Source organism: Schistocerca cancellata, chromosome 1 (assembly GCF_023864275.1).
Source record: "Schistocerca cancellata isolate TAMUIC-IGC-003103 chromosome 1, iqSchCanc2.1, whole genome shotgun sequence".
NCBI classification, from domain to species: Eukaryota; Metazoa; Arthropoda; class Insecta; order Orthoptera; family Acrididae; genus Schistocerca; species Schistocerca cancellata.
Genome location: NC_064626.1, coordinates 380,022,999 through 380,047,797, shown reverse-complemented (window position 1 = coordinate 380,047,797; position 24,799 = coordinate 380,022,999). Strand labels below are relative to the sequence as shown.

The 24,799-nt window shown below is 41.4% G+C and overlaps 1 protein-coding gene across 2 annotated transcripts in view; it reads left to right on the top strand.

The window, feature by feature from the left end:
• The window catches only part of LOC126175046 (E3 ubiquitin-protein ligase sina-like), a 38,560-nt gene that overhangs the window by 10,870 nt on the left and 2,891 nt on the right, over positions 1-24,799 (top strand). For both annotated transcript variants that reach the window (XM_049921566.1, XM_049921558.1), the window contains exons 3-5: positions 13,652-13,858; positions 14,654-14,890; positions 15,271-15,443. In XM_049921566.1, coding sequence (XP_049777523.1) covers positions 13,667-13,858; positions 14,654-14,890; positions 15,271-15,443 — 602 coding nt within the window. In that variant the 5' untranslated portion in view covers positions 13,652-13,666. The remainder of the gene's footprint in view (positions 1-13,651; positions 13,859-14,653; positions 14,891-15,270; positions 15,444-24,799) is intronic.

Genomic DNA, 24,799 nt, shown 5'->3' with positions numbered 1-24,799 from the left:
TCCAAACCGTCATCGAACCCATCGTTCTACCATTCCTAGACCGGCAAGGTAACTTGCTGTTCCAACAGGACAATGCACGTCCGCATGTATCCCGTGCCACCCAACGTGCTCTAGAAGGTGTAAGTCAACTACCCTGGCCAGCAAGATCTCCGGATCTGTCCCCCATTGAGCATGTTTGGGACTGGATGAAGCGTTGTCTCACGCGGTCGGCACGTCCAGCACGAACGCTGGTCCAACTGAGGCGCCAGGTGGAAATGGCATGGCAAGCCGTTCCACAGGACTACATCCAGCATCTCTACGATCGTCTCCATGGGAGAATAGCAGCCTGCATTGCTGCGAAAGGTGGATATACACTGTACTAGTGCCGACATTGTGCATGCTCTGTTGCCTGTGTCTATGTGCCTGTGGTTCTGTCAGTGTGATCATGTGATGTATCTGACCCCAGGAATGTGTCAATAAAGTTTCCCCTTCCTGGGACAATGAATTCACTGTGTTCTTATTTCAATTTCCAGGAGTGTATAATAGAGTGTCGGGTGGAGTTAGTGTCTTATGTCCTGAACTCAGTATGCAGTGAACGTGTGCCCTCTCCAAACCCGTGTTGAAGCTGTGGGTGTCAGGATAAGGATAACACAGGAAACAACTGTCTGCAACAAATATCTTCCTCCAGATGGTGCAGTACCCCTGAACGCATTGGCTGCTCTGGTTCAACTCCCTAAACGTTTCCTACTTTTGTGAGATTTTAACGCCCATAACCCTTGTGGCGTGGCACTGTGCCTACTGGCCGAGGTAATATGTCGACACTTTCCTGTCTCAACTCGACCTCTGTCTCTTAAATACTGGGGCCCCCACACATTTCAGTGTAGCTCATGGCATTTACTTGGCGATTGAATAATCCCTCTACAGCCCAGAACTTTTCCCATCTGTCCACTGGAGAGCCCACGATGACTTGTGTGGTAGTGACCTCTTTCCCATCTTCCTGTCACTCCCCCAGTGACATTCCCCCGGACGTCTACCAAGGTGGGCTTTGAACCTTTAAACAAGGCAGACTGGGAAGCTTTCACCTCTGTTGTCACCATAGAATGTTCCCCACGTGGTACCATCGATGTGATTGATCTCTACAGTGACATTAGCAGCTCCCTTCCCTAGAGCACCTAATAGCTTTTAAACGGCTCCGTGCCTGCGTTCTCCAGCTTATAAAAAGATGGAAACAGGCGTGTTGGGAGAGGTACGTCTCGACCATTGGGTGCCGTATGTCACCTTGCCAAGTCTGGACGAAGATCAGATGTGTTTGTGGGTACCAGACCCCGACAGGTGTTACTGGCATTAACATCAATGGCGTGTTATCTACCGACGCAAACGCAATTGCCGAGCACTTTGCTCAGCACTGTATTCTAGCCTCGGCATCAGAGAATGTTCCCTCAGCATTTCACATCCTCAAACGGCAGTTGGAAAGGAAAGACCTCTTGTTCACTGAACGTCACAGTGAACCATATAATGCTCCACTTACAGAGTGGGAGCTCCTCAGCATCCTTGTACACTGTCCTGACACAGCTCCTGGGCCAGATCAGATCCACAGTCAAATGGTCAAACATCTCTCGTCCGACAACAAGCAACATGTCCTTGTCATCTTTAACCGGATCTGGTGTGATAGTTAGTGTCTTTCCATCGCAATGACGGGAGAGCATCACCATTCCAGTGCTCGAACACGGTAAAAACCCACTTGATGTGGATAGCTATCGGCCCATCAGCCTCACCAATGTTCTTTGTAAGCTGTTAGAACGTTCGAGTTTGCCATCTGAACAGCCTTTTCTAGATGCCAACACTTGTTTGCCATCTTTTCTGATTTACAAAAAGTTACGACATGATCTGGCGACATCATATCCTTTGCACATTATATGAATAGGGTCTCTGTGGCCTGCCCCTGATTTTTATCCAAAATTACCTGTTGCTCCGTACTTTCAGTGTCCTAGTTGGTGCCTCACATAGTTCCCCCCATATCCAGCCCTCTGTATTGAGTGTATCTCTAGTTTTAGTGGCCAGTCTAGCAGCATCTGTTGGGCTGTCAGTCTCACCTTCTCTGTATGCAGACGAATTCTGCATTTCGTACTGCTTCTCCAGTACTGGTGTTGCTGAGCAGCACCTACAGGGAGCCAACCACAGGGTGCAGTCATGGGCTCCATCCCACGGCTTCCAGTTTTCAGCCGCGAAGTCGTGTGTCATGCACTTCTGTCGGTGTCGTACTGTTCATCCGGAACCAGAACTTTATCTTAATGATGCTCCACTCACTGTAGTGGAGACATATCAATTCGTAGGACTGGTTTTTTGATGCCAAACTACCTGGCTTCCTCATCTTTGTCAATTGAAGTGCCTCAATGCCCTCTGCTGCCTGAGCAACAGTAACTGGGGTGCAGATTGCTCTACTTTGCTGCAGCTCTACAGAGCCCTTGTTCAATCCTGCCTTGGCTATGGGTGTTTGGTTTATGGTTCGACGGCACCCTCAGCGTTGTGTTTACTCGACCCAGTGCACCACTGTGGCGTTCAACTGGCAACAGGACCTTTTAGGATGAGTCTGGTGACCGGCATCCTGGTGGAGGCCGGAGTCCCTCCATTGAAGGTTAGGTGTGCACAACTGCTCGCCAGTTACGTTGCACACATTCATAGTTTTTGTGATCATCCAAATTACCATCTCCTTTTCCCATCCCCAGCAGTTCATCTCCCGCATAAGTAGCCCAGGTCTGGGCTTAATATTGTGGTTCACGTCCGATCTCTTCTGTCTGAAGTGGAGTCCTTGCCTTTACCACCTATACTCGAGGTCCATTCACATACACATCCATGGTGTACACATAGGCCGAAGCTTCGCCTGGACCTTTCACATGGTCCTAAGGATCAATTTAACCCTGCAGCTCTCTCCTGTCACTTCCTCTCAATTCTTGACATGTACCAGGACCATGAAGTGGTTTATATTGACAGGTCAATGGCTGATGGTCACATTGGCTTCGCGTATGTTCATGGAGGACATATTGAATAGCACTCCTTGTCAGATGGCTGCAGTGTTTTCACTGCAGAGCTGGTGGCCATTTCTCTTGCTCCACTCGTGCCCTGGCGAGTCGTTTCTTCTCTGTACTGACCCCTTGAGCAGCTGACAGGCTATCAACCAGTGCTAACCCCATCATCCTTTGGCAGCAATCATGAAAGAGTCGATCTATACCATGGAATGGTCCAGTCGCTCCATGGTGTTTGAGTGGACCCCAGGCCATGTCAGTTCCCACGAAATAAACTAGCCGACAGACTGGCCAAACAGGCTACACGGAAATAGCCATGGTGTTTGAGTGGACCCCAGACCATGTCAGTTCCCACGAAATAAACTAGCCGACAGGCTGGCCAAACAGGCTACACGGAAATAGCTTCTGGAGATCGGCATCCCTGTGACTTGACCTGACATCATTATTATGCCACAAGGTGTTTCAGCTTTGGGAGATGGAATGGCATAATCTCAGTACACACAACATACTGTGTGCCATTAAGGAGACTACGAATCTGTGGAAGACCTCCATGCGGGCCTCTCACAGGGCTCTGTGGTTCTCTGCTGGCTCTGCATTGGCCATACGTGGCTAACACATGGCTATCTCCTCCATTACGAGGACCCACCTTGGTGTCACTGTGGCTCACATATGACTGTCGTCCACATCTTGCTGGACTGCCCACTTTTAGCTGCTCTGTGGCGGACTTTTAATCTTCCCACTACCCTATCTTCGGTGTTGGGTGACAGTGCTTCAACAGCAGATTTCGTTTTTACATTTTATTCGTGTGGGGTATTTTTATCATACCATTTAAGGGTGGGCATTTAGACTTCTCTCTGAGGTTGCCACCCTCCCTCCATTTTAACTCTTTGTTTGTCTTGGTGGTTGTCTTTTCCATACATGTGTTCATCTTGCCTTGTCTTTTTAGGGTGGACATTTTACGTGTTGCAAAGTGAATGGCTCATCCTCTTTTATTATTGTGATCAGCCAGCCCGGACCATATGCTCTATGGTTTTAATACCTTCTTCTACTTTTCCTTGTGGTGTATGTTTTCCCCGTTTTTGTTCATTCCATTCGTTTTCTTTTTGGGTGATGGTGTTGGGTGTTTTTGTACCTTGAGCCTTGCTTGCATCAGGAAAATGGGACTGATGGCCCTGTAGTTTGGTCCCTTTACACCCCAAACCAACCAACCAACCAACCAACCAACCAACCAACCAACCAACCAACCAACCTGCTTTCTGCATTGCCCTCCAGGAAACCTGGTTCCCGGCTATGTGGACCCCTGCCATCTGTGGCTGTAGGGGATATTACAAGAAGCATACAGAATATAATAGAGTGTCAGGTGGAGTTTGTGTCTGTGTCCTGAACTCGGTATGTAGTGAAACTGTGCCCCTTCAAACTACTCTTGAAGCTGTGGCTGTCAGGATAAGGACGACACAGGAAACAGTCATCTGCAATGTGTATCTTCCTCCAGATGGTGCAGTACCCCTAAATGTACTGGCCGAACTGATTCATCAACTCCCTCAACCTTCCCTACTTTTGGGAGATTTTAATGCTCATAACCCCTTGTGAGGTGGCACCGTGCTTACTGGCCGAGGTAGATATGTCGAAAATTTACTGTCTCAACTTGACCTCTGCCTCTTAAATACTGGGGCCCCTACACGTTTCATTGACCATTGATTTATCACTTTGCTGCTCAGTACATCTCCCATCTGTCCACTGGAGTGACCACGATGACTAGTATGGGAGTGACCACTTCCCCACCTTCTTGTCAATCCCCCGGCGTCATGCCCGCAGACTCCTACCCAGATGGATTTTTAAAAAAGCGGACTGGGAAGCTTTCACCTCTGCTGTCACCATCGAATCTCCCCTACACGGTAACATCGATGTTGTGGTTGAGCGAGTCACCAGGACAATTCTGTGGCCGAAAACGAGATTCCTTGTTACTTAGGGTGCCCCCGGCGAAAGTCGGTACCTTGGTGGTTTCCGGAAATTGCTGAGGCAATTAAGGAAGATTGGCAAGCTCTACACTGACATAAGCGGCACCTTTCCCCGGAGCACCTAATAGCTTTTAAGCGGCTCTGTGCCTGTGTTCGCCACCTTATAAAAAGACGGAAACAGGAGTGTTGGGAGAGGTACATTGGGTGCCATATGTCACCTTCCCAGGTCTAGATGAAAATTACACGTATTTTTGGGTACCAGACCCTAACAGGTGTCCCTGGCATTTACATCAATGGCGTATTATCTACCAATGCAAACACAATTGCTGAGCAACTTGCTGAGCACTAAGCTCGAGCCTCTGCATTGGAGAATTACCCCCTAGCCTTTCGCATCCTCAAACGGCAGATGAAATGGAAACTCCTATCGTTCATTTAATGTCACAGTGAACCCAATAACGCTCCATTTACTGAGTGGGAGCTCATCAGCGCCCTTGCACATTGCCCCTACACAGCTCCTTGTCCAGATCGGATCCACAGTGATTAAATGTCTCTCGTTGGACTGCAAGCAATATCTCCTCATCATCTTCAGTTGGATCTGGTGCAATGGTGTCTTTCCTTCACAGTGGCAGGAGAGCATCATCATTCCATTGCTCAAACCTGATAGAAACCCGCTTAATGTGATTAGCTATCAGACCATCAGCCTCACCAACATTATTTGTAAGCTGCTAGAACGTATGGTAAGTCGGCAGCTGTGTTGGCTCCTGGAATCACGAGGCCTACTGACTCCATGTCAGGGCAGTTTCCTCCAGCGTTGCTCTACCACTGATAATCTAGTTTCCCTTGAGTCTACCATCCAAACAGCCTTTTTCAGGCACCAACACCTGGTTGCTGTCTTCACAGTGTACATATTGAACAGCACTCCTTGCCAGATGGCTGCAGTGTTTTCACTGCAGAGCTGGTGGCTATATCTCATGCTCTTGAGCACATTCGCTCATGCCCTGGTAAGTCATTTCTTCTCTGCACTGGCTCCTTGAGCATCCTAAAAGCTATCAACCAATGCTACCCTCGTCATCCTTTGGTAGCAACCATTCAGGAGTCCATCTACGCCCTGGAACGATCCAGTCATTCAGTGGTGTTTGTCTAGACCCCAGGACACGTCGGCATCCCAGGCAATGAACTTGTCAACAGGCTGGCCAAACAGATTACATGGAAACCATGTATGGAGATCAGCATTCGTGTAACTGACCTGCATTCATTATTACACCACAAAGTTTTTCAGATTTCGGAGACAAAATGGCTTAACAGTACGCACAATAAATGGTGTGTCATTAAGGAGACTATGAAAGTGTGGAAGTCTTCCACGTGGGCCTTTGGCAGGGACTCTGTGGTTCTCTGCCGGCTCTGCAAAGGCCACACTTGAGTCACCCACGGCTATCTCCTGCGCTGTGAAGACCCACCTCAGTGTCGGTGCGGCGCCTGGTTGATGGTCGGTGTGCTACTTTGGTTGCCCTGAGACGAAATCTTTGGTTATTGGACTCGTTGCCATTAATTTTAGCTGACTACGCCTCATCGGCTGATTTGTTTTTATGTTTTACACGTGAGGGTGGGTTTTATCATCCTATCAAAGTTTTAGTACATGTCCTTTGTCCCTCTGTATCCTCTACCCTAGTGCTTTTAGGCTGGAGGTTTTATGTGTTGTAAAGTGGCTGGCTTCTCCTTTTTATTCTCCTGGTCAGCCAGCCATGGTAATCTGCTTTCTTGTTTCAATCTCTTCTACCTGTTTCTTGCATCTCTCTGTTTTCTTGTCCTCTTTTGTTTATTTAGTGTTTGTTGCATTTCTGTTATTCTTGTGATTTTTCCGTCGTTTCGGTATTGTGCTGTATGTCTCGTTTTGTTTTATTCTTTCTCTTGTGGAATTATTTTAACAGGAGCAAGGGACTGATGGCCAAGCAGTTTGGTCCCTTTCCCACCCTTTTAAACCAACCAACCAATATAGCACTATACCTTCAGAACTTAAGAAGTAATGTTGCGGCATAGGCATGGTACTAATACTATCTAATTTGTGACCTGAAGAAAGTACAGACACACATCCAAAGTAGGAGCACATACACAATCTCATGTGTTGAAATCCACACCCAATTTCCAAGTAAAGTGAAGGTGGTTGTGGGAGGACCCATCCCTAAACATGTTATTAGCAACAGAGGGTAGTGATGAGTAAAGCAATAATATTAAAACTACTATTTGTAATTCTGTTAGAGCTGTGATGAGAAATATCCTTTATTTACAATGACTAGTTTTGGGCACAATGTCTATTATCAAACCATTGCTTTCATTGTAAGTATTGAAACATAATACAGCCAGTACATTTTCAGATAGCCACATTCATCAATCAAGAGTCACGTGTACAAATCGGCTATAATGTATTATCAGTGCTTCCTGCCACACAGTATCCTGGTAGCTGAAGGATACTGTGTGGCAAAAACCACTGGTAATATGAGGTTGATGATGTGTACATGTTACTCATGATTGTCAGTTGTGAGTATTTGCTAATGTAATGGTTGTTGGTGTTTCGATACTTAAGATGAAGCCAATGGTTTGATATGGATAGTACGTTCGAAACTAGTTGCTGCAAATAAGGATTATTTCTCAATGGAACTTCAACGGTATTAAAAATATTAGTTTTAATAAATTAAAAAAAAAAAAGGTTGCTGGCCCATTTCTCCTGTATGCTGTGACTATGAGAAAGGCCGAGGCTGGTACAACTTGTTGCTAGAGTATTGGCTGAGGCATTTTATAGATGAAACTGATGTCCTCAGATGTTACACCCCTGTCCTGGTCAACAGCATATATGTCCATAAGTGCCCTGTTCGTGTCACTTCTAAGAACATGCAGATAGGGTGATGAGCTGATGCACCAGGTTCTGTCCACAACATTATTTATCAGGACAGTGTGTGCATTTTTGCAGCAGTGCTTCTCTTGGCCAGTCCTCACTTTTTCATTTTACTTTGAAAATCGCCTTCTTCAGTCATCAATGTTGCACTTGACCAGTTTTTTATGTATATATATATATAACTTCGAAAATTGTGAAAATTCTTTCTGTGTCAGCTACTTTTTCGCACATTGAATGTTGGTCTGCAATCGGATCATATGGGATCAAGCTGTTACTATAGAATCTTATCTAAATAGTTTAGAATTGTTTCTTGATAAATATTAAGTTCATTTCAGATATCATGGCTGCTAATATGCGAACATTGCTCAAGTTTTGTCAATTTCATCGACGTTTTCAGTGCTTTGTGTAGAAGATTCAGGTACGTCTCTGACATCAATTTCCAGGCAGTGTTTTTTTTCATCTCGTGTACTGATACTGCTTTATGTTCAAAAACATCCCAAGTGGTTTTTGGCGTAGTAACCCATATTCATCACTTTTTGGATAGAAATTTAACAAGGTATTGTTCTTCGGCATTTTCATTCAGGTTTGAGATATATAACCTTCACTTGGCTATGTTGTGCTCAGTAATGCCAGATTGGAATAATATTTTCAAAGAAATGCAATCGCAAAGCTTTTTATTGCAGAGCATCAGGAAATCCTTTATGTCACATTTGTTTTTTTATTATTTATTTATTTTATTTTTTATAGCAGTAATACTTACACATGTAAATTCCTTCTTCTGCACACGTATAAAAGCCTCTGCATACTGATTGCAATTTTTTTCTTTCTGAATGAAATTACACTTCAAAAATACAGGGTGATTCAAAAAGAATACCACAACTTTAGGAATTTAAAACTCTGCAACGACAAAAGGCAGAGCTAAGCACTATCTGTCAGCGAATTAAGGGAGCTATAAAGTTTCATTTAGTTGTACATTTGTTCGCTTGAGGCGCTGTTGACTAGGCGTCAGCGTCAGTTGATGCTAAGATGGCGACCGCTCAACAGAAAGCTTTTTGTGTTATTGAGTACGGCAGAAGTGAATCGACGACAGTTGTTCAGCGTGCATTTCGAACGAAGTATGGTGTTAAACCTCCTGATAGGTGGTGTATTAAACGTTGGTATAAACAGTTTACAGAGAATGGGTGTTTGTGCCACCAGGCAGCCCGCGACAGAGCACTTCATCACTGGCCTCCAAGAAGCCCTGATCTTACCCCCTGCGATTTTTTCTTATGGGGGTATGTTAAGGATATGGTGTTTCGGCCACCTCTCCCAGCCACCATTGATGATTTGAAACGAGAAATAACAGCAGCTATTCAAACTGTTACGCCTGATATGCTACAGAGAGTGTGGAACGAGTTGGAGTATCGGGTTGATATTGCTCGAGTGTCTGGAGGGGGCCATATTGAACATCTCTGAACTTGTTTTTGAGTGAAAAAGAAAACTTTTTAAATACTCTTTGTAATTATGTATGACAGAAGGTTATATTATGTTTCTTTCATTAAATACACATTTTTAAAGTTGTGGTATTCTTTTTGAATCACCCTGTATTAAATATGTTTCTGTCACTAAATTGTTATAAATGTGTCATGCTAAGCTAATTTCTAATGGTATGACTGATAAAACAAAAAGCTGTTGAATTTTACCTTATCCTTTATTGAAAATCTATAAAATATTAAAATAGAACTGTTTGTACCATACAAGATTTTCCAGTTTTGGCAATGTGTAATGCATGTCCTTAAAAGTTGTCATCCACTGACTTAAGGCTAGTGGTGGAGTAATTCCTTTGAGGAGTTTGTGGTTTAATTTCACCTCAAACCCTAGCTTGTGCTCCATATCTAATGACCTTTTTGTCTTCCACACCAGTAGACGAGCAGCAGTGTCTGGTGGTACTGTCCAGATCACTTGACAGAATTGTAATGGGGGACACCCGAGCTGCCATCAGTCGGTCTGCTGGTGAATACTGGCATCCATTGGCTTGTCAGGATTTGTATAATCCTCCACCAACAAAGTTTAGTCTCTTTTGCTGGTGACAGTAGGGAACAAGTTGTCCAGATTCTATGTGCCCAATGTAGTGAAGTCCTTCAGTGCCTACAGGTGCATTGATACTGTCTGAGGCATGGCTGCCTGTGTCAGGAACCATGCCTCTGTCACAGAATACAATAGTGTTGGTGATGAAGAGGGGACTGTCAGTTGGGGAGGCAACTTCAGTATAGCCGCTTATGTTAGTGCTTGTAAGTGCCATATTTCATTGCCCTCGTTTATATGAGGTGAACTTATAGGGCGGAGAAAAACAGTCTGATAATAAGGTCAAAGTATTGTAGAGGACATTGAATCAAGCACAATTTTTCAAGTAACCTTAGGTCAGAAAAACACTGTTGTGAAGCTGTTGTTTGTAACAGCCAGTCAGTAGCAAACATACAGAACTTAGTCTGGTAATGGATCATGTTCGAGACTATGACTATCATTTATGACATGCCAGGTATTTTGAGAGAAAAGTTATAATTATTTTTTCAGTGTTTTCAACCTTGTAGGTTGGAATTTTGAGCATTTGCTCTTAAAATTGTGATTTGAGAAAAAAAAAGTTTAAAATTTATTTTCTGTTTTTTTATTGATTAGCTGTTAATATTATAAAAGTTCATTTTCCCAGTACATTAGCAAAAATTAAAATATGTGGCCATTGCATTTTGTTAATAACATTGGCACCTCATGGCACCATGTTGACTGTATTACTGCAGTGCTGTTTCTGTAGTACAGCTTATTATCTTAGCAGATCAGTGACATTTCAGTATCTTTAGCATACTTGATTTTATAGTCTAGCTTTCGACAGTAAACATCACATCAAACTTGCGGTTAGTGTACCCAATCATGGACAAGAATTTAAAGCTTGCTCAGCTCTGACTGTTTAACTGAAATCGTTAATTAGTATGGCTCTCTTTAGCATAAGGTACTAGCTGTGCCTAGTTAGTTCAAAAGCACACCCTTCTGTGCACTCATTGTGTAGGTATTATCATTTTATGGCCATAGCAGTATATTTCCAGCCTGTGGTTATTTGGAAAATCTTCCTCAATTTGATGTTGCCTATCCTGTAGCTTTTACTGAGATTTCTCTTTGAAAAATAGTTACTACTCATTGATTTAGACTGTGGAATGAGACTCTACAGTAGATTGGTGTTTATTGTGGACCCAAAATTGCCACGTTGTAGCAAATGAGCCATTGGATTTTTTTCCTACAACAAACAGTGGGGATTTGCACAAACAAAGTGTTCAGCCTCTCAAGTATGTTTTGTGTTTCTAAATGGTCATGTTTCTGTTTGAGATCAGTTTTAGTATTGAGAGAGATGGAAAAAAATTAAAAAGAACTGGAGCATTACTGCAGATTTAAATATTGACATCTGCCTAGAAGTTGATTCACACCCGAGACCTGGTGGGGGAAAAAAAAAGCTGAGAATTATTGAAATGAATTGTCTAAGACTGGAAAGGGAACCCTAAATGAGATCAAATTTACAATACATTTTCCAGATCTGGAAAACTGAAAGGGTTGGAAGGGTGATATGAAAATATAAGTAGGAGGAAGTAAAGGGATGGTTAAAACAAACAGCTCATGATAAACCTATTGTTACATAGTCTGTAGGAATCTTTCCTTAATGGGAACTTGTTTACCTGCAGAGATTAGCCCATTATGGCCCAGGGACAGCAGCGGCACCACTAAGGTAGAAAAGGATTCAAATCAACCACCTTTCAACCATCTAAATTCCAAACTGTTACTTTATTTGGCTACAAGTTTCGGTGATTTGCTATGCCATCTTCAGGCCCCCTAACTGACGTGCAGTTGCTATGCCATCTACAGGCCCCCTAACTGACGTGCAGGAAGATTCGAACCTCGGTTCTGGTCAAAATTGGGGCCAGCATTCAAGTACTGGTGTCTGTAGACTTCTGCTTGATACTGTGATCATTTCAACCATCATCTGCTGAAATTGAAGGGTGTTTGATTTGACATCCTATACTGAACAGCTGAGTCCTGCATCCATCTCTGAAAAGATGGACATACAGAGACTAACATAGTATGTTGATTAATCAATGAAATTTGGAGTTGTGCCCTTATTTACTTGAAAGTAGACTTCACATTTTGTAAAGTAGAGCATTATGAAAACTTTACAAAGCTTATTAGAATCAGAAATTGAAAAAATCAGCCTTCAGTTGCAAGGTAAAATTTTATTAGTTTACCTAGGTTTCGATACTAATAAAGGTGTCTTCTTCAGAACCTATAAATTAACCCATATGGACGTATGTTACACATTGAAATATATCATCAGTCTAATGATGTCATAATAAAGAAAATCATGGTATTTACAAAAATTTAATTATTTTCAGGGCCAAATGTTGGCCATGTCACAGAATAAAATTAAAACAAAATAAAGACACATAGCTATAAGATTATGTCTGTCAAAACTAAAAACATTTAGACAAATTTAGACGGAGCGACACCAGCCAAGAATAAGAGTCACATGTAAGCAACAAGGAAACTAGGCATCACGAGCAGTTCCGCGGCGAGGCTCGGCCAGCAGCCAAGTACATGCGCAAGTGCTAGAGACAAGCTGTCTCAAAATTACTTAGAGCAAACGTAAATTGTAAACCAATAGTGACGGGAAGCAGTCCTACTAATGGACAAACCTACCTATTGGTACAGTATATTAAACAATTTACCTGGGAACTAACTACAAAGTCAGGGCATGAAAATTTACATTCAAATATTATAACAAGAGGGCGAAGCCTCATTACAGTAACTAATAAATTAGTATGGGAAACACAAGCGTGCGAAGCATGAAATATCTTGAACATAAAACAGGCAAATTAAGAAACACCTAAGCAACTAGATGTCATTACCAGTATAATACAAAATACATAGACACATTGTTCAATCACACTGTAATAAAGGGACAAACCCGATAGAAAACAGCATCAGCCATTCGAAGCAGACTGTGGGTCAACTCCTGGAGTAAAGGTTGAAAGCCTTCGAAATAATTTCTGTTTTTTAGTTGCAGCTGATCATTAAGTAAATTTTCCCTATCAATAATAAGATGTTTAAAAATTTGCAATTCTTCAAGGGTGTCTAATTTACAGCCTTTGACTTCATTATGCAAAAGTTCTGCATCTTTTAGAGGCTTGGGAGCATGGGCCATTTGGACAAGACGTTCAGCAAATGTAGATCCTCAATGTTCCATCACCGCTATTAGTTGGCAGATGCTCTTTAAACCTAACAGACAGGGCCCTTCCTGTCTGGCCAAGTTATAATAACAGGAACATTAAGCACAAGTGATATTATTGGCATCGAAACCTAGGCAAACTAATAAAATTTTACCTTGCAACTGAAGGCTGATTTTTTAAATTTCTGAACAATTCACAGTTGCTGAAGAGCTGCACTATGTTAAAGATTTGCTTATTAAAATCGGTGTGTGATATCTCAGGTTTTCTCTATGTGATTGATTACTGGTGTGCCTTGTGGTGAAGAGTGGTATTTTTTGTTTCGTTTTATTCACAGTATTTTGACACCCAACCCAGCTGCCTTCTTATGATGCAATGGGCTGCAAATGTAATGTAGAGCAGTTTTTCCCCTGTGTTTAAAGCCTATTTTTTGCATTAATCTTGTGAGGTACTACTTGTAAATGTGCCAGATTCCATGGATTAGAATTTTCACATTTCACTAACTATTGTAAAATTAGCAGACCTTACCAGGTTTTAATTATTCTCTTCTTTTTTCAACAGAATATCGCTTCAAGCATGTCTTCATTATCTGTTGAAGATATCAAAACAACTGGGACAAGTTTGTCCCCAGAGGATGAGGTCATGAAGGAACTGGAGTGCCCAGTATGCCTTGATTTCATGTATGAGAATATACGTATGTGTGAAGCTGGACACAACATATGTTTTGGATGTTCTGACAAGCTAAACATATGTCCTCTTTGTAGAAAGGTATGTTAACATTCAGTGTATTCACATCTCACTCATTTATTTGATTTTTTTAATAACTTATTGATGGTGCATGTATTTATTAAAACAACTCTTCGTCAGATCCAGAGGGCTTTTTGAAATCTGAAAACTACAGACATATGAATAAAAAAGTATATGTTTGTCCTGTCTGCCTCATTACATGCAGTTGACATCTTTTGGACACAGGATAATAGTGATACACCACCATACAGCATTTATAGGCTTCAGCATGCTGTGTTGGCATTTTTCCCAGCAGTTGTATAATTTTTACATTCAGTATTATGTTTCCAGGATGTTGTGTTTGTTTTGTTATTGGAAATTAACTAATAATATTATTTAAAATTTGTGGCTTATTTTTCTGCTTGAAAGAAGTTCTCTTCTCCCCAGCATATACATTTTAATTGCAAACTATAATTCAAACTTATCCATTTCACATATCTTTGCAAAGCTTTTGAAGTAATTGAAGAAAACTGTCTGAACAGTGAATGGGAGGTTTTAGTTGTTTCCCACACAGATGTCTTGCCCTTGTGTACCAATAACCCATAGACTGATGGTATGGATAGTAGGTGCCACACCACCCAATAGATCATTTTTATTTGTTTTCATTAACTTTGTAAATTTGTTAATAAGACAGAGATTTGTCTATGGTATGGTAAAAGCATTGGGTATAGTGCTCCATCAGTTGTTTTATTTTCTGCTGAATTATTTTGTATGTGCTCTCATTAGAAATATGTTTGACAGAAATTGTGTAGTTGCACAAAAATTATTTTATTACAGAATATGCTTGTAGGGACACGAAATAGAGCACTGGAGAAAATGGCATCACGAATGACTTTTCCATGTCGATACCACACTGCAGGATGCTCTGAAAGCTATCCTGCAACTCTGTTAAGTCAGCATTTGCTGGTGTGCCCTCGTCGCCCTTACTCTTGTGCAGTAGATGCTGCAAACTGCAATTGGAAAGGTCAACTGCATCAGATGGTTTCACATTTACAAGAGGAACACCATGAGCAGGTTAGCCACTGATATTTTATTAGACTTCATCCAGTTGTAGTTATTGAACTGTTGAACTGATTCGATGGCTCACACATGTGATGTTTCTTTTTGATGTGGAAAGTGTCATTTCCTCAAAACTCTCTCTCTCTCTCTCTCTCTCTCTCTCTCTCTCTCTCTCTCTCTCTCTCTCTCTCTCTCTCTCTCACACACACACACACACACACACACACACACACACACACACTTGATATGTGCTCCACAAATAAGGTCTACGAGTCATACTGATGCTACTAAAGACACTAAGAGCTTGTCATGCCTACAGGCAATAATTTAATATTCATCATTCTGTATTTTGATGATAAAATGCTTTTGTAATGACCTTAAAATGCTATTTTCAGCTCTGGGCAGAACAGAGTGTGACATTTGTGTACACAAAATTTGATGGTACAAATATGGATGTGCTGCATGTGCTGGGAGGAGAAATGTTCCTTATCCATCGTCGCATTGATACAACCAAACAGTTGTTTTATGCAACAGTCCAGTATTTGGGTCGAGAAGAAAATGCAAAGCAGTAAGTTGTATTTTTATTTCTTCTCCACCTCCTTCTCCTCATCCTCATCATCATCATCATCCCATGTTGTATGTGGAATTACTCTAAGTAACTGCATTCTAGTTTTGTATTAATATTCATTTTTAGCATTGTTCGATTGGTTTTGATTACCTAGTTACAGTATTGAAAATGTCGTGTATCTTTACTTCACTGAAGTAGATTGGCAAGTTTAGTTTTGACATCACATTGGTGATGTGTTTGTGAGACAGGCGTAATAAATAACTGTTTTCTAAACACATCAGTACCCTAAATTTTTAAAGCTTTGATGTGTACATTATTTCAAAATTCATGTTTTGAAGTGTTTCACTGCCGAGCTTGGTAATCAGAAGTCCTGGTAGAATGTGAATAATTTAATGGTAAAGATAACTATCGAACAAACAGTAGAGGCTTTGGGTAGTCAGAGGCACATATATAAGACTGAAAACTTTGCTAGCTTTTGAGGGAATCCTTTCTTGAGCTAGTGCCTTTCACATTCAATAAATGCTGGGTGCACCCCCCTTATACTTCATGAGTAGGCCTCATGGTTCCATGCCCTAGTATACATCTTTATGTACACTATAATTAAATATTCTCTGGTAAAATTAAAAATCTATTTCGCACTTTACACTTCCTTCTTAATACTTCATCTCATACCCTAGAGTCCTCCTTTACTCAACAACTTCTAACCATGCCTATACACTCTATTCAGTACATTTTTACTCAAGCTATAAGAGTCCCACTATCATCCTACAATTCAGATTCATCAGAATATTTGTTAGACTGATCTGTCTGGCGTATGTTCTCTTTCCTTACTCACACTTCCTACTTAGGTATACTCGATGTAAAATTAGCATAATTCTTCTATACCTATGCACATAGGCGATATGAAATGATCATTGTTCTTATATATATACATGTGTGTGTGCTGTAAAACCATCACAATAAACAACAATGTGTGCATATTTCACGATGTACACACCTCTTCCCCCACAATACTTGACGGTTTTAAATCTCTCCTTTCATTGTTTGTGTCTTTGTGTTCCGTTGTGTGTATGCTTAAGTGTGTCTGTGTATCCTGATTCTTCGGCGTACTTATATAAAATAAGTTGAAGGTTATTGGAAACAACGGGAAATAAGGACTTCAGCAATAGAAGTATATGAATATGTAAAGAGGGAAAGATAGACAGGTACTCAAATGAGAAGTAAGAAAGGAAAAAGTAGAAATGGTTGCTAAGATTGAAGAAGAGAACGAGATGGGCCCAAAGACAGGAAACCCTTCCCATCCCCCTTCCCCAGGATCCCTACCTCACCGGTACTTGAGTGAGAAGCTGGAGGAGGTATGGTGTTAAATCGTCTCCTACAGAACTGACATTCTTAGCTTCACACTTGAGGTCCCCGAAGAAAAATCTTAGCAACACCTATGGAACGGCAATTGGTGAAGAATCAGTCACACTTGTCTGCGAGGGTTGTCTGGAAGGTGTGATGTGTGTTTAGTGTTAGTCATGATTTATCTGTCGGTGTAAATCATGCTATTACTTACACTACCCTCCCCTTTCAAAATTGATACAAACCCTCCCATCTACATCACATTTCATAAAACGTATAAAATATTCTATACTAAATAGAAAATTATACACTATGCTAAATAGTTGTTTAGTCACTAAGCTTACACAATATTTCTATACACACATAAAAAATTATGTTCAGTTTGTGTCATCTAGATATCATTCTGTTTTAATAGTACCACCGTATTATGTTTTCCACTAATACTATATACTATTCATTGCATTTCGTGTTTAGAGATCACTGTTTATCCGTGATTCTCTTAAGTCTGTTACCTTTTAGTCATTATAGCTTCCTAGGTACTAACTATACAGCATAGTTTAAGAATTCAAGAAAAGATTACAGAATAGTCTAAGATTTGAAGGGAATTTGGTGCTGGAAAAATAGTACAGAAGAAACACCGAAAACTAGGGATCCGACGGTTGTCACTCCTCCTGTTAACATAGAACGTTAACATCCCTGGGAGACAGATGTGACTGCCTGGATCCCATGGATCTAACCTTAACGTCACTCGATTACTTATGGACCAATACTGCTTGTTAAATTTTGTATGAAAGCCTCCCCACAACAAAACAATTACCACTTTACTAGGAAACATAACATTAAGTAGTTATCCTATTTTCTACTCTGTCATGGACAAGTGTAAAATCTTCACACAAGTTGTCTATAACATTGCTATTATCATTAAATTTGGAAAAAGCAACAGTCGAAATGTTTCCTGAGATCTTCCTTGTGGCAGCTTTTCGATTGATTATTTCCTCTACCTGTTCCTCCAGATTACTTATATTTATTAAGTCTGAAGTGACTAGTTTCTCTTTAAAATTTCTTTCCATGTTATCAACTCGTGTGTTAATGCCTGCAATTTGCAATTGGACTATAGGTATTAATTTATCCTGTTTTTCCAAACTCTCTTTTAAGGTGTGCAATCTCTGCTTTACAGCATCAAATGTAACGTCCTGAAATTGTTTACTCTGTGTCTGACTAAAGTCAGTAGACAGTTGGTTTACATGGATAGACAGGGAATTACTTAATTCATTCTTTAAATCTAATTGCAAACTCTCCACTTTATCATTTAAGACACTGAACTTGGCATTTAAAAGCTCGTCCTATGCCTCTAGTTTTTCACTTAAAGTAGTACTTAGTTCCTTTCTTATAGCAGCGGAATCCACCTTCTGTTCATCTAATCTAGCATTTAGTTGAGATTTCACTGAGTATAATTTAAGACTTAGTGCTTTAATTACATTTGCTACCTCAGTCTAGTCTGGCATTTCTTTTCTCACTGGCATGGCCGTGACTGGTTCTGGTGTTTCCCCAGTTTTTTGAGTATTATCCATGGTCCCCTTACTTTTAGCTCTAGTGATCATTAAAATAAATTCACCTCTGAGTGTGATAACTATACTAACAGTCTATTATTGAACCGTGTTCTTAACTTCTCACTCAAATAATTAATGTCTTTCACTCACCTGGCGTAGAGTTTTAGGCTGCATCCGTGAGCCGGTGTGGAATCAGCATCAGTGAACAGCACGGGCGCCGGCGGTGTCGAAGGTTGGTTTCAGCGTCGGTGGCAGTGAACAGATTTGTAGTCAGCACTGGTGAGCAGCAGCTGGCCCCATTGGCGTCCATTGCTGGTCACGGGGCCCACGCCCCCGCTATGTGTGTGAGGGCTGCTTACTTTCCACACTGGATCTTCGTCGCCGAATAGATCTCGTCGTAACTCTTCTTAGTCTAAACTGTTGAGATTTTCCTTGCCTCTTTTCTTGTATGGTATTTGGTAATTTTCACCCCCTTTTTACTGTTTTCACAGAATCCCACTCTGCGAAACAGTTTCTCTGTCTTGTTACTATTGGTTGTTATTGCAACTCAGAATATCTCTTTATCTCGATTTTGTTTCAAAATTCCTCTTTTTCGAGTCCTGATCACATCAGTCACCACGTTCTAACGTTTTCGACAGTAGAACGTGTAAAGTCGGAGTGCTGTGCTTGTTAAAAAAGTAGGCAATTCACGATGTATTTCTACACCGTCAAATTCTCGTCTTAGACATAAATGTCTCCGTCATGTTGTATTGCACTCATACTTCAGGCTTTAGAAACACACTTAATTAAGAGTTACAAACAAGTTTGGTTTTAGAATCACTCGGAAATTCAAAAACAGGTCTTGCTTCTAGGAAGTCTAACACCAAGATTAAGTAAGAGTCTCTAGACACATCATGTTTCAATTGTCTATAACAATTACAATTATTCGACCACCAAGGAATAATACGTAGTTACTCCTTGCACCCTCCATACAGGTTCTGTGGCACAAGCGGCAAACGCTTGTTGGCATCGCTCATCTGACGCAACTCCTGTCCTCCCACGGCCAACGTCCATCTTGCCCACACAGACATGTGTTGCGCAGTAAATAGGCTCTCTCTCTAACATTTTTCTTTAAAACAATGCGTGTTCGAGGCGGCAGAAGGTAGAGTGGTTGCAGAATTTACGTGGAAATTCTCAAATCACTACAAGTTCTAGTATAACAATGTAGCCATACAGAGAGGGGTGTGTGTGTGTGTGTGTGTGTGTGTGTGTGTGTGTGTGTGTGTGTGTGTGTGTGTGTGTGTGTGTTAATAGATGGGCAAGAGTTGAAAGATTATTCTGAAATAATACATTGAGCAAAGAAGTGTGAAATGAATAGACAAATGGCCAGTTTAGAAACCATTGTTATTTCTAGACTAGAAAAGGCATTATGTGGTCAAGGCTGTACTAAGAGGGTGCCAAGATAGGACACCTTAGGCTCAGAGCAGGTGAAAGGGTGTGGGAGGGGGGGGGAGGAGAAGAAGAAGAAGAAGAAGAAGAAGAAGAAGAAGAAGCTAACCCTCAGGTTTCTATTCTCAACCTACAAGAAGAGGCTTTCCCTCGGCCTGGGACAATATATGCATGCTGGTGTCACATTGTCATTGTGGCCAAATAGAACACAAAGAAACAACTACCGAACATATGTCTATCGCTAGCATGACAACAGTACACATGGTGTCTGCCTCGATAGCTGAGTGGTCAGTGCGACGGAATGCCATGCCAAGGGCCCTGGGTTCGATTTCCAGCTGGGCTGGAGATTTTTCTGCGCTCAGGACTGTGTGTTGTGTTGTCATATTATCATCATCTCATCCCCATCGAAGTGCAAGTCCCTGAAGTGGTGTCAACTCAAAAGACTTGCACCAGGCAAAGTGTCTACCTGACGGAAGGCCCTAGCCACATGACATTTCATTTCATTTCAGTACACTTGGTGCACACAGCTGATAAGTATACAACCCACTCCTGTTCAACAGTGTTCTTGTGTCTACTTCAATATAATATTGTATGATCTCAAAGTTCAGTGACTTGTTGCCGAAACACACATGCTATTTCGTTGTAGACTTCCAATTTCTGCCAACTAAGGACTGAGCAAGATGCGATGGTGGAGGAAGCAAGAAAAAAAGTTGGAGGGGATAAGTAGTAATTTATTTGCCCCTCCGACCAGTACTTTTTTGCTATCAAGTTTTGGTCTGTAAAATCTGGTGTTTAAACAAAAAAGAATTCAATGGTAACCTTTCTGTGGGGGTTAGTCATTGCCGGCCGCGGTGGTCAAGCGGTTCTGGCGCTGCAGTCTGGAACCGCGGGACTGCTACGGTCGCAGGTTCGAATCCTGCCTCGGGCATGGGTGTGTGTGATGTCCTTAGGTTAGTTAGGTTTAAGTAGTTCTAAGTTCTAGGGGACTTATGACCTAAGATGTTGAGTCCCATAGTGCTCAGAGCCATTTGAACCATTTTTTTTGGTTAGTCATCATGCTTGTAAACAGCTATCCTCTGTTCACCTAAGTTGAACCCACATGTAAACAACGGTATGCTCTGCCATTGGTTTTCAGCAACAATTGATCAGGCGTCTGATGCCGTAAACCTCTGGAAGTAGGCCTTACGTATGTACTAGGTATTTGATGTTATTCTGTTTGTTCAAATAAAATAATGATACATGCTAAAACTTCTTACGCCTTAAATTTCTTTGCTAAACATTTAAACCATGTGTAGTGTTGTTCAGAAAGTGTGGTGATTTTCGCATAACAAATTACGAACATTAATTTAAAAAAAAGCGTTAACAAAATTCATGAACATGTTCAACACATCTTGTCATTTCAAGTATAGACAATTGTATGTTTCGTATGACTTCTACAGCACTGGCATGCAAGAATTCTGTCCATGAATTCTCTATGATTTTATGACAAAACTCCACTTGAACTTCGCCAACATCACATATAATTTCCTCATTTAACTCAGAGATGTGAAATATCTGATGCAGCTGACCTTTCCAGTTGTAGTTTGTAGCTTATACTGCACAAGAGTAAGGGTGATGCGGCCACACCAGCAAATGCTGATGTAAGAATATTAGAAAGTTACACATTTCAATCAGAACAACCGAAGACATGTACCTCTATATGTCATGTCGCCCTTAAACAGGTGGACAAAGGGCAATATGACATACGTCACAGCAACCACCAGAAAATGTGACAGGGTATACCATACAGTGTGTAATATGACAGTTGGCACCTTTATGAGAAGATGGTTAACTGAGAATGTGAATGTCAGGGAATATACCAGAACACTGTGTTGGGTATTATCAAGGCATTAGAGATACAGTAGTGCTACCTGAATAAACACCTGTGTCAAATAATAAAAGTAACAGTTGCATGAAAACTAACACTTGTCATGTACCAGGCTTACACCATAATGCCAACAAATGTGTAGAAACCAGAGAAAATTTAGAGAACCAGCATTTGAGACTGATTGCCGAATGATTCTACTGCCGCCAACATACATCATGCCTAAGGACCACAAAGATAAGATACGAGAAATTAGGGCTGATACGGAGGCATGCAGACAATCATTTTTCTCTTGCTCTATTTTGCAAGTGGAACAGGAGGGGAAATGACAAGTACAGGGTACCCTCCACCATGCACCATTTGGTGACTTGCGGAGTATCTATGTAGATGAAGATGTGGTTATTGAAGGTAAGCAAATAAGTAGGTCAAGACAATATTAACTTACGTCATACAGGAATTGTGAAAAAACTCGGAAAATACAAAATACTAACATCATCTGTACTATCTCAAAATAGTAACTGCACAATTGTAGTGCAGCCTAGAAAAAATGATGTTACAAACCAAGTAAGGAAGATGGTGTAATATATTGCCGAAACTGCTAGCTACAAGGCTACAAGGTATTTGATTTGACATTTTAGTCTGAACAGCCGAGATCCTGCAACCATCTCCGTAAAGGTGGACATACAGAAACATACAAACTAATTCAGCAGAAAATAGAAATAATAAACATACACCATTGATTTAAGATAACCCTAAAAAAATATCACGAGGGATTCAGTTGCATGCCCTTGGTTGCTACTGCTGGTCACCATTACATGAGATGAGGTGATCCAGAAACTGCTCGTGGAGCAACTCTGTTGTTTTGCAGGAAGTGTGACATATGGCACCATCCTTCTGAAACGACAACTCTTGAACGTCCATTCCATTGAAATGAGGCCACAAAAAAAATCTCTTATAATTGTATGGTATCGGTCTCAATTAATTGTCACAGCTTCCTCTTCATCTTAAAAAAAAATTGAGGGTTGGTGATGCTACCCAGCTGAAAGCCACACAAAACTGTCACTCATTGTGGATGCATTTCCTTCCCTTGAACCGTGCAAGGATTTTCTGATCCCCTCAGAAACAGCAGTTCTGTTTATTCACAAATCAATTTGAATGGATGTATGCCTCATTATTGAACATAATTTTTCACACAAAACCATCGCCTCGTTACTAAATATTATTTTCCACACAAAACTGGTGCCTTATTACTAAATATGATTTTCCACACAAAACCATCATCTTACTGTTTGTTTTCTCAGAAAATGACAAGAAGTCACATTTTTTCCATTCTCAGCTTCTTTCAGCTGCTGCACTAACCGAGTTCTGTATATGTGGCAGTGAAGATTACAGAGGTGAAATTCACCATACTGAAGAATATCCTGCTCCTAATTCTTGGAAGCAGCTGCCTTCTCTGGACTATTGACCACAATGTATTGCACAGATTGGCCAGACTGAGGATGCTCAGAACTCTTAACATTCATTTTGAACCGTTTTCGTGAACTGTTGATTCATTCAGTTCTTTGTTGCGCAAAGACATCCCACAATTGCTGCATAACTTTCCCCATTCTAATAAAATGACTTCATTATTAACATATGCTGTGGGAGTAGTAAATTGTTTGTGGTTAGACACACAACGAAGAAATAGAATTCATTCAGACTGAAACAACAATTGAAATTTTGTAATTCTTCAGGCTTTCGTAGTGGTCTGTTGACATCTTCAGGTGTCGGGTGTTTTGCTTTATGTTAGCATCATTCATGCATAATATCGTGACAGTGTGCCTCGTTATCTTCATCAGGTGCTAGCTGAGATTGTTTGTTGAGTGGAACAGGTCCAGTATTTATACCTACAGCCTTTCCCCTCCATGGTTGGTTCTAGGTTAGGCATTACCTCTTCAGCAAAAAAATAAATAAATAAAGGTTACGGTAAACTTCGTGAATTGGCACCAGCTCAGTAGAGCCTGGAATCCTGTGCAGGAGTTGCTGAAAGGACAACGGGAATACCAGCAGAACTCCACAAAAATAAGAACCTGGAGTGTGGAACCCTAGGCAGAGAATCAGGCATACCAGACTGAAGATTGAACATCACATTACACTTCTAATGGGAGTGGACTGCAGAGGGAACACTTAGAACTGCACCATAGTTAAAACAGAATGCCAGTGCATGGACGGGCACACTGGACCGAAGACAGAATGCCGGCGCCATGCCTGGCCCACCGGACCAAAGAGGGAATGCCTAAGGACACTTCTAATGGGAGCAGATGGAATGTCTGGAACCAACCATGGAGGGGGAAGGCCATTGGTGCAAATACTGGACCTGTTCCACTCGATCAGCAGTTCAACTAGCACATTATGAAGATAATGAGTCATACTGTCCGCCCCGATAGCTGAGTGGTCAGTGTGGCGGTCTGGCACGCCTAGGGGCCCGAGTTCGATTCCCGGCTGGGTCGGAGATTTTCTCCACTCAGGGACTGGGTGTTGTGTTGTCCTCATTATCATTTCATCATCATCAGTGGAAGGCAACGGGAAACCACCACTGGAATCACTTCCCTAGACGCTCATGCGGTGGACCTCTCTGACGAGGCTTCCCCCATGACAAGACCTGCCGCAAGGCAGAACGCAGAGTTGAGCCATACTGTTGAAACATTGTGCACGAATGATGCTGATATCCGGCAAAATACCAGACTTCTCAAGATGACAATTGAAATGTTTATGGAAACTGAAGTGATAGACAACACTGTGGTCAAATGACAAATATAAAGATACTATATGACTGAAAACCAGCATGCTATTTCAAGAAACATTTAGTTGTTGTACCAGATCTCGCTGGACAGTTGCTTTGTCTGTGCTGCATTCTCATTAAATCTACTTACAGAATTATAAAATTCATTAAATTTTTGCAGAAAAAACTGCAGAAAGGTAGCTTACTCTGAAAAAAGGGGGGGGGGGGGGGGGGTTGCAGCTTTGGAAATTCGACTAAAGATGTGAAGTTGCCTTGGTACAGCTCTGCTAGTGGTACATAAGAAGGCTTAACAGTAGAAAAGAGATATGGCAGTTGATTTTTCAGCAATTGCAAAGCAGCCATTTAATGAATTGAAGAACTGAGAGGTGTTGGAAATCAGCCAAATACA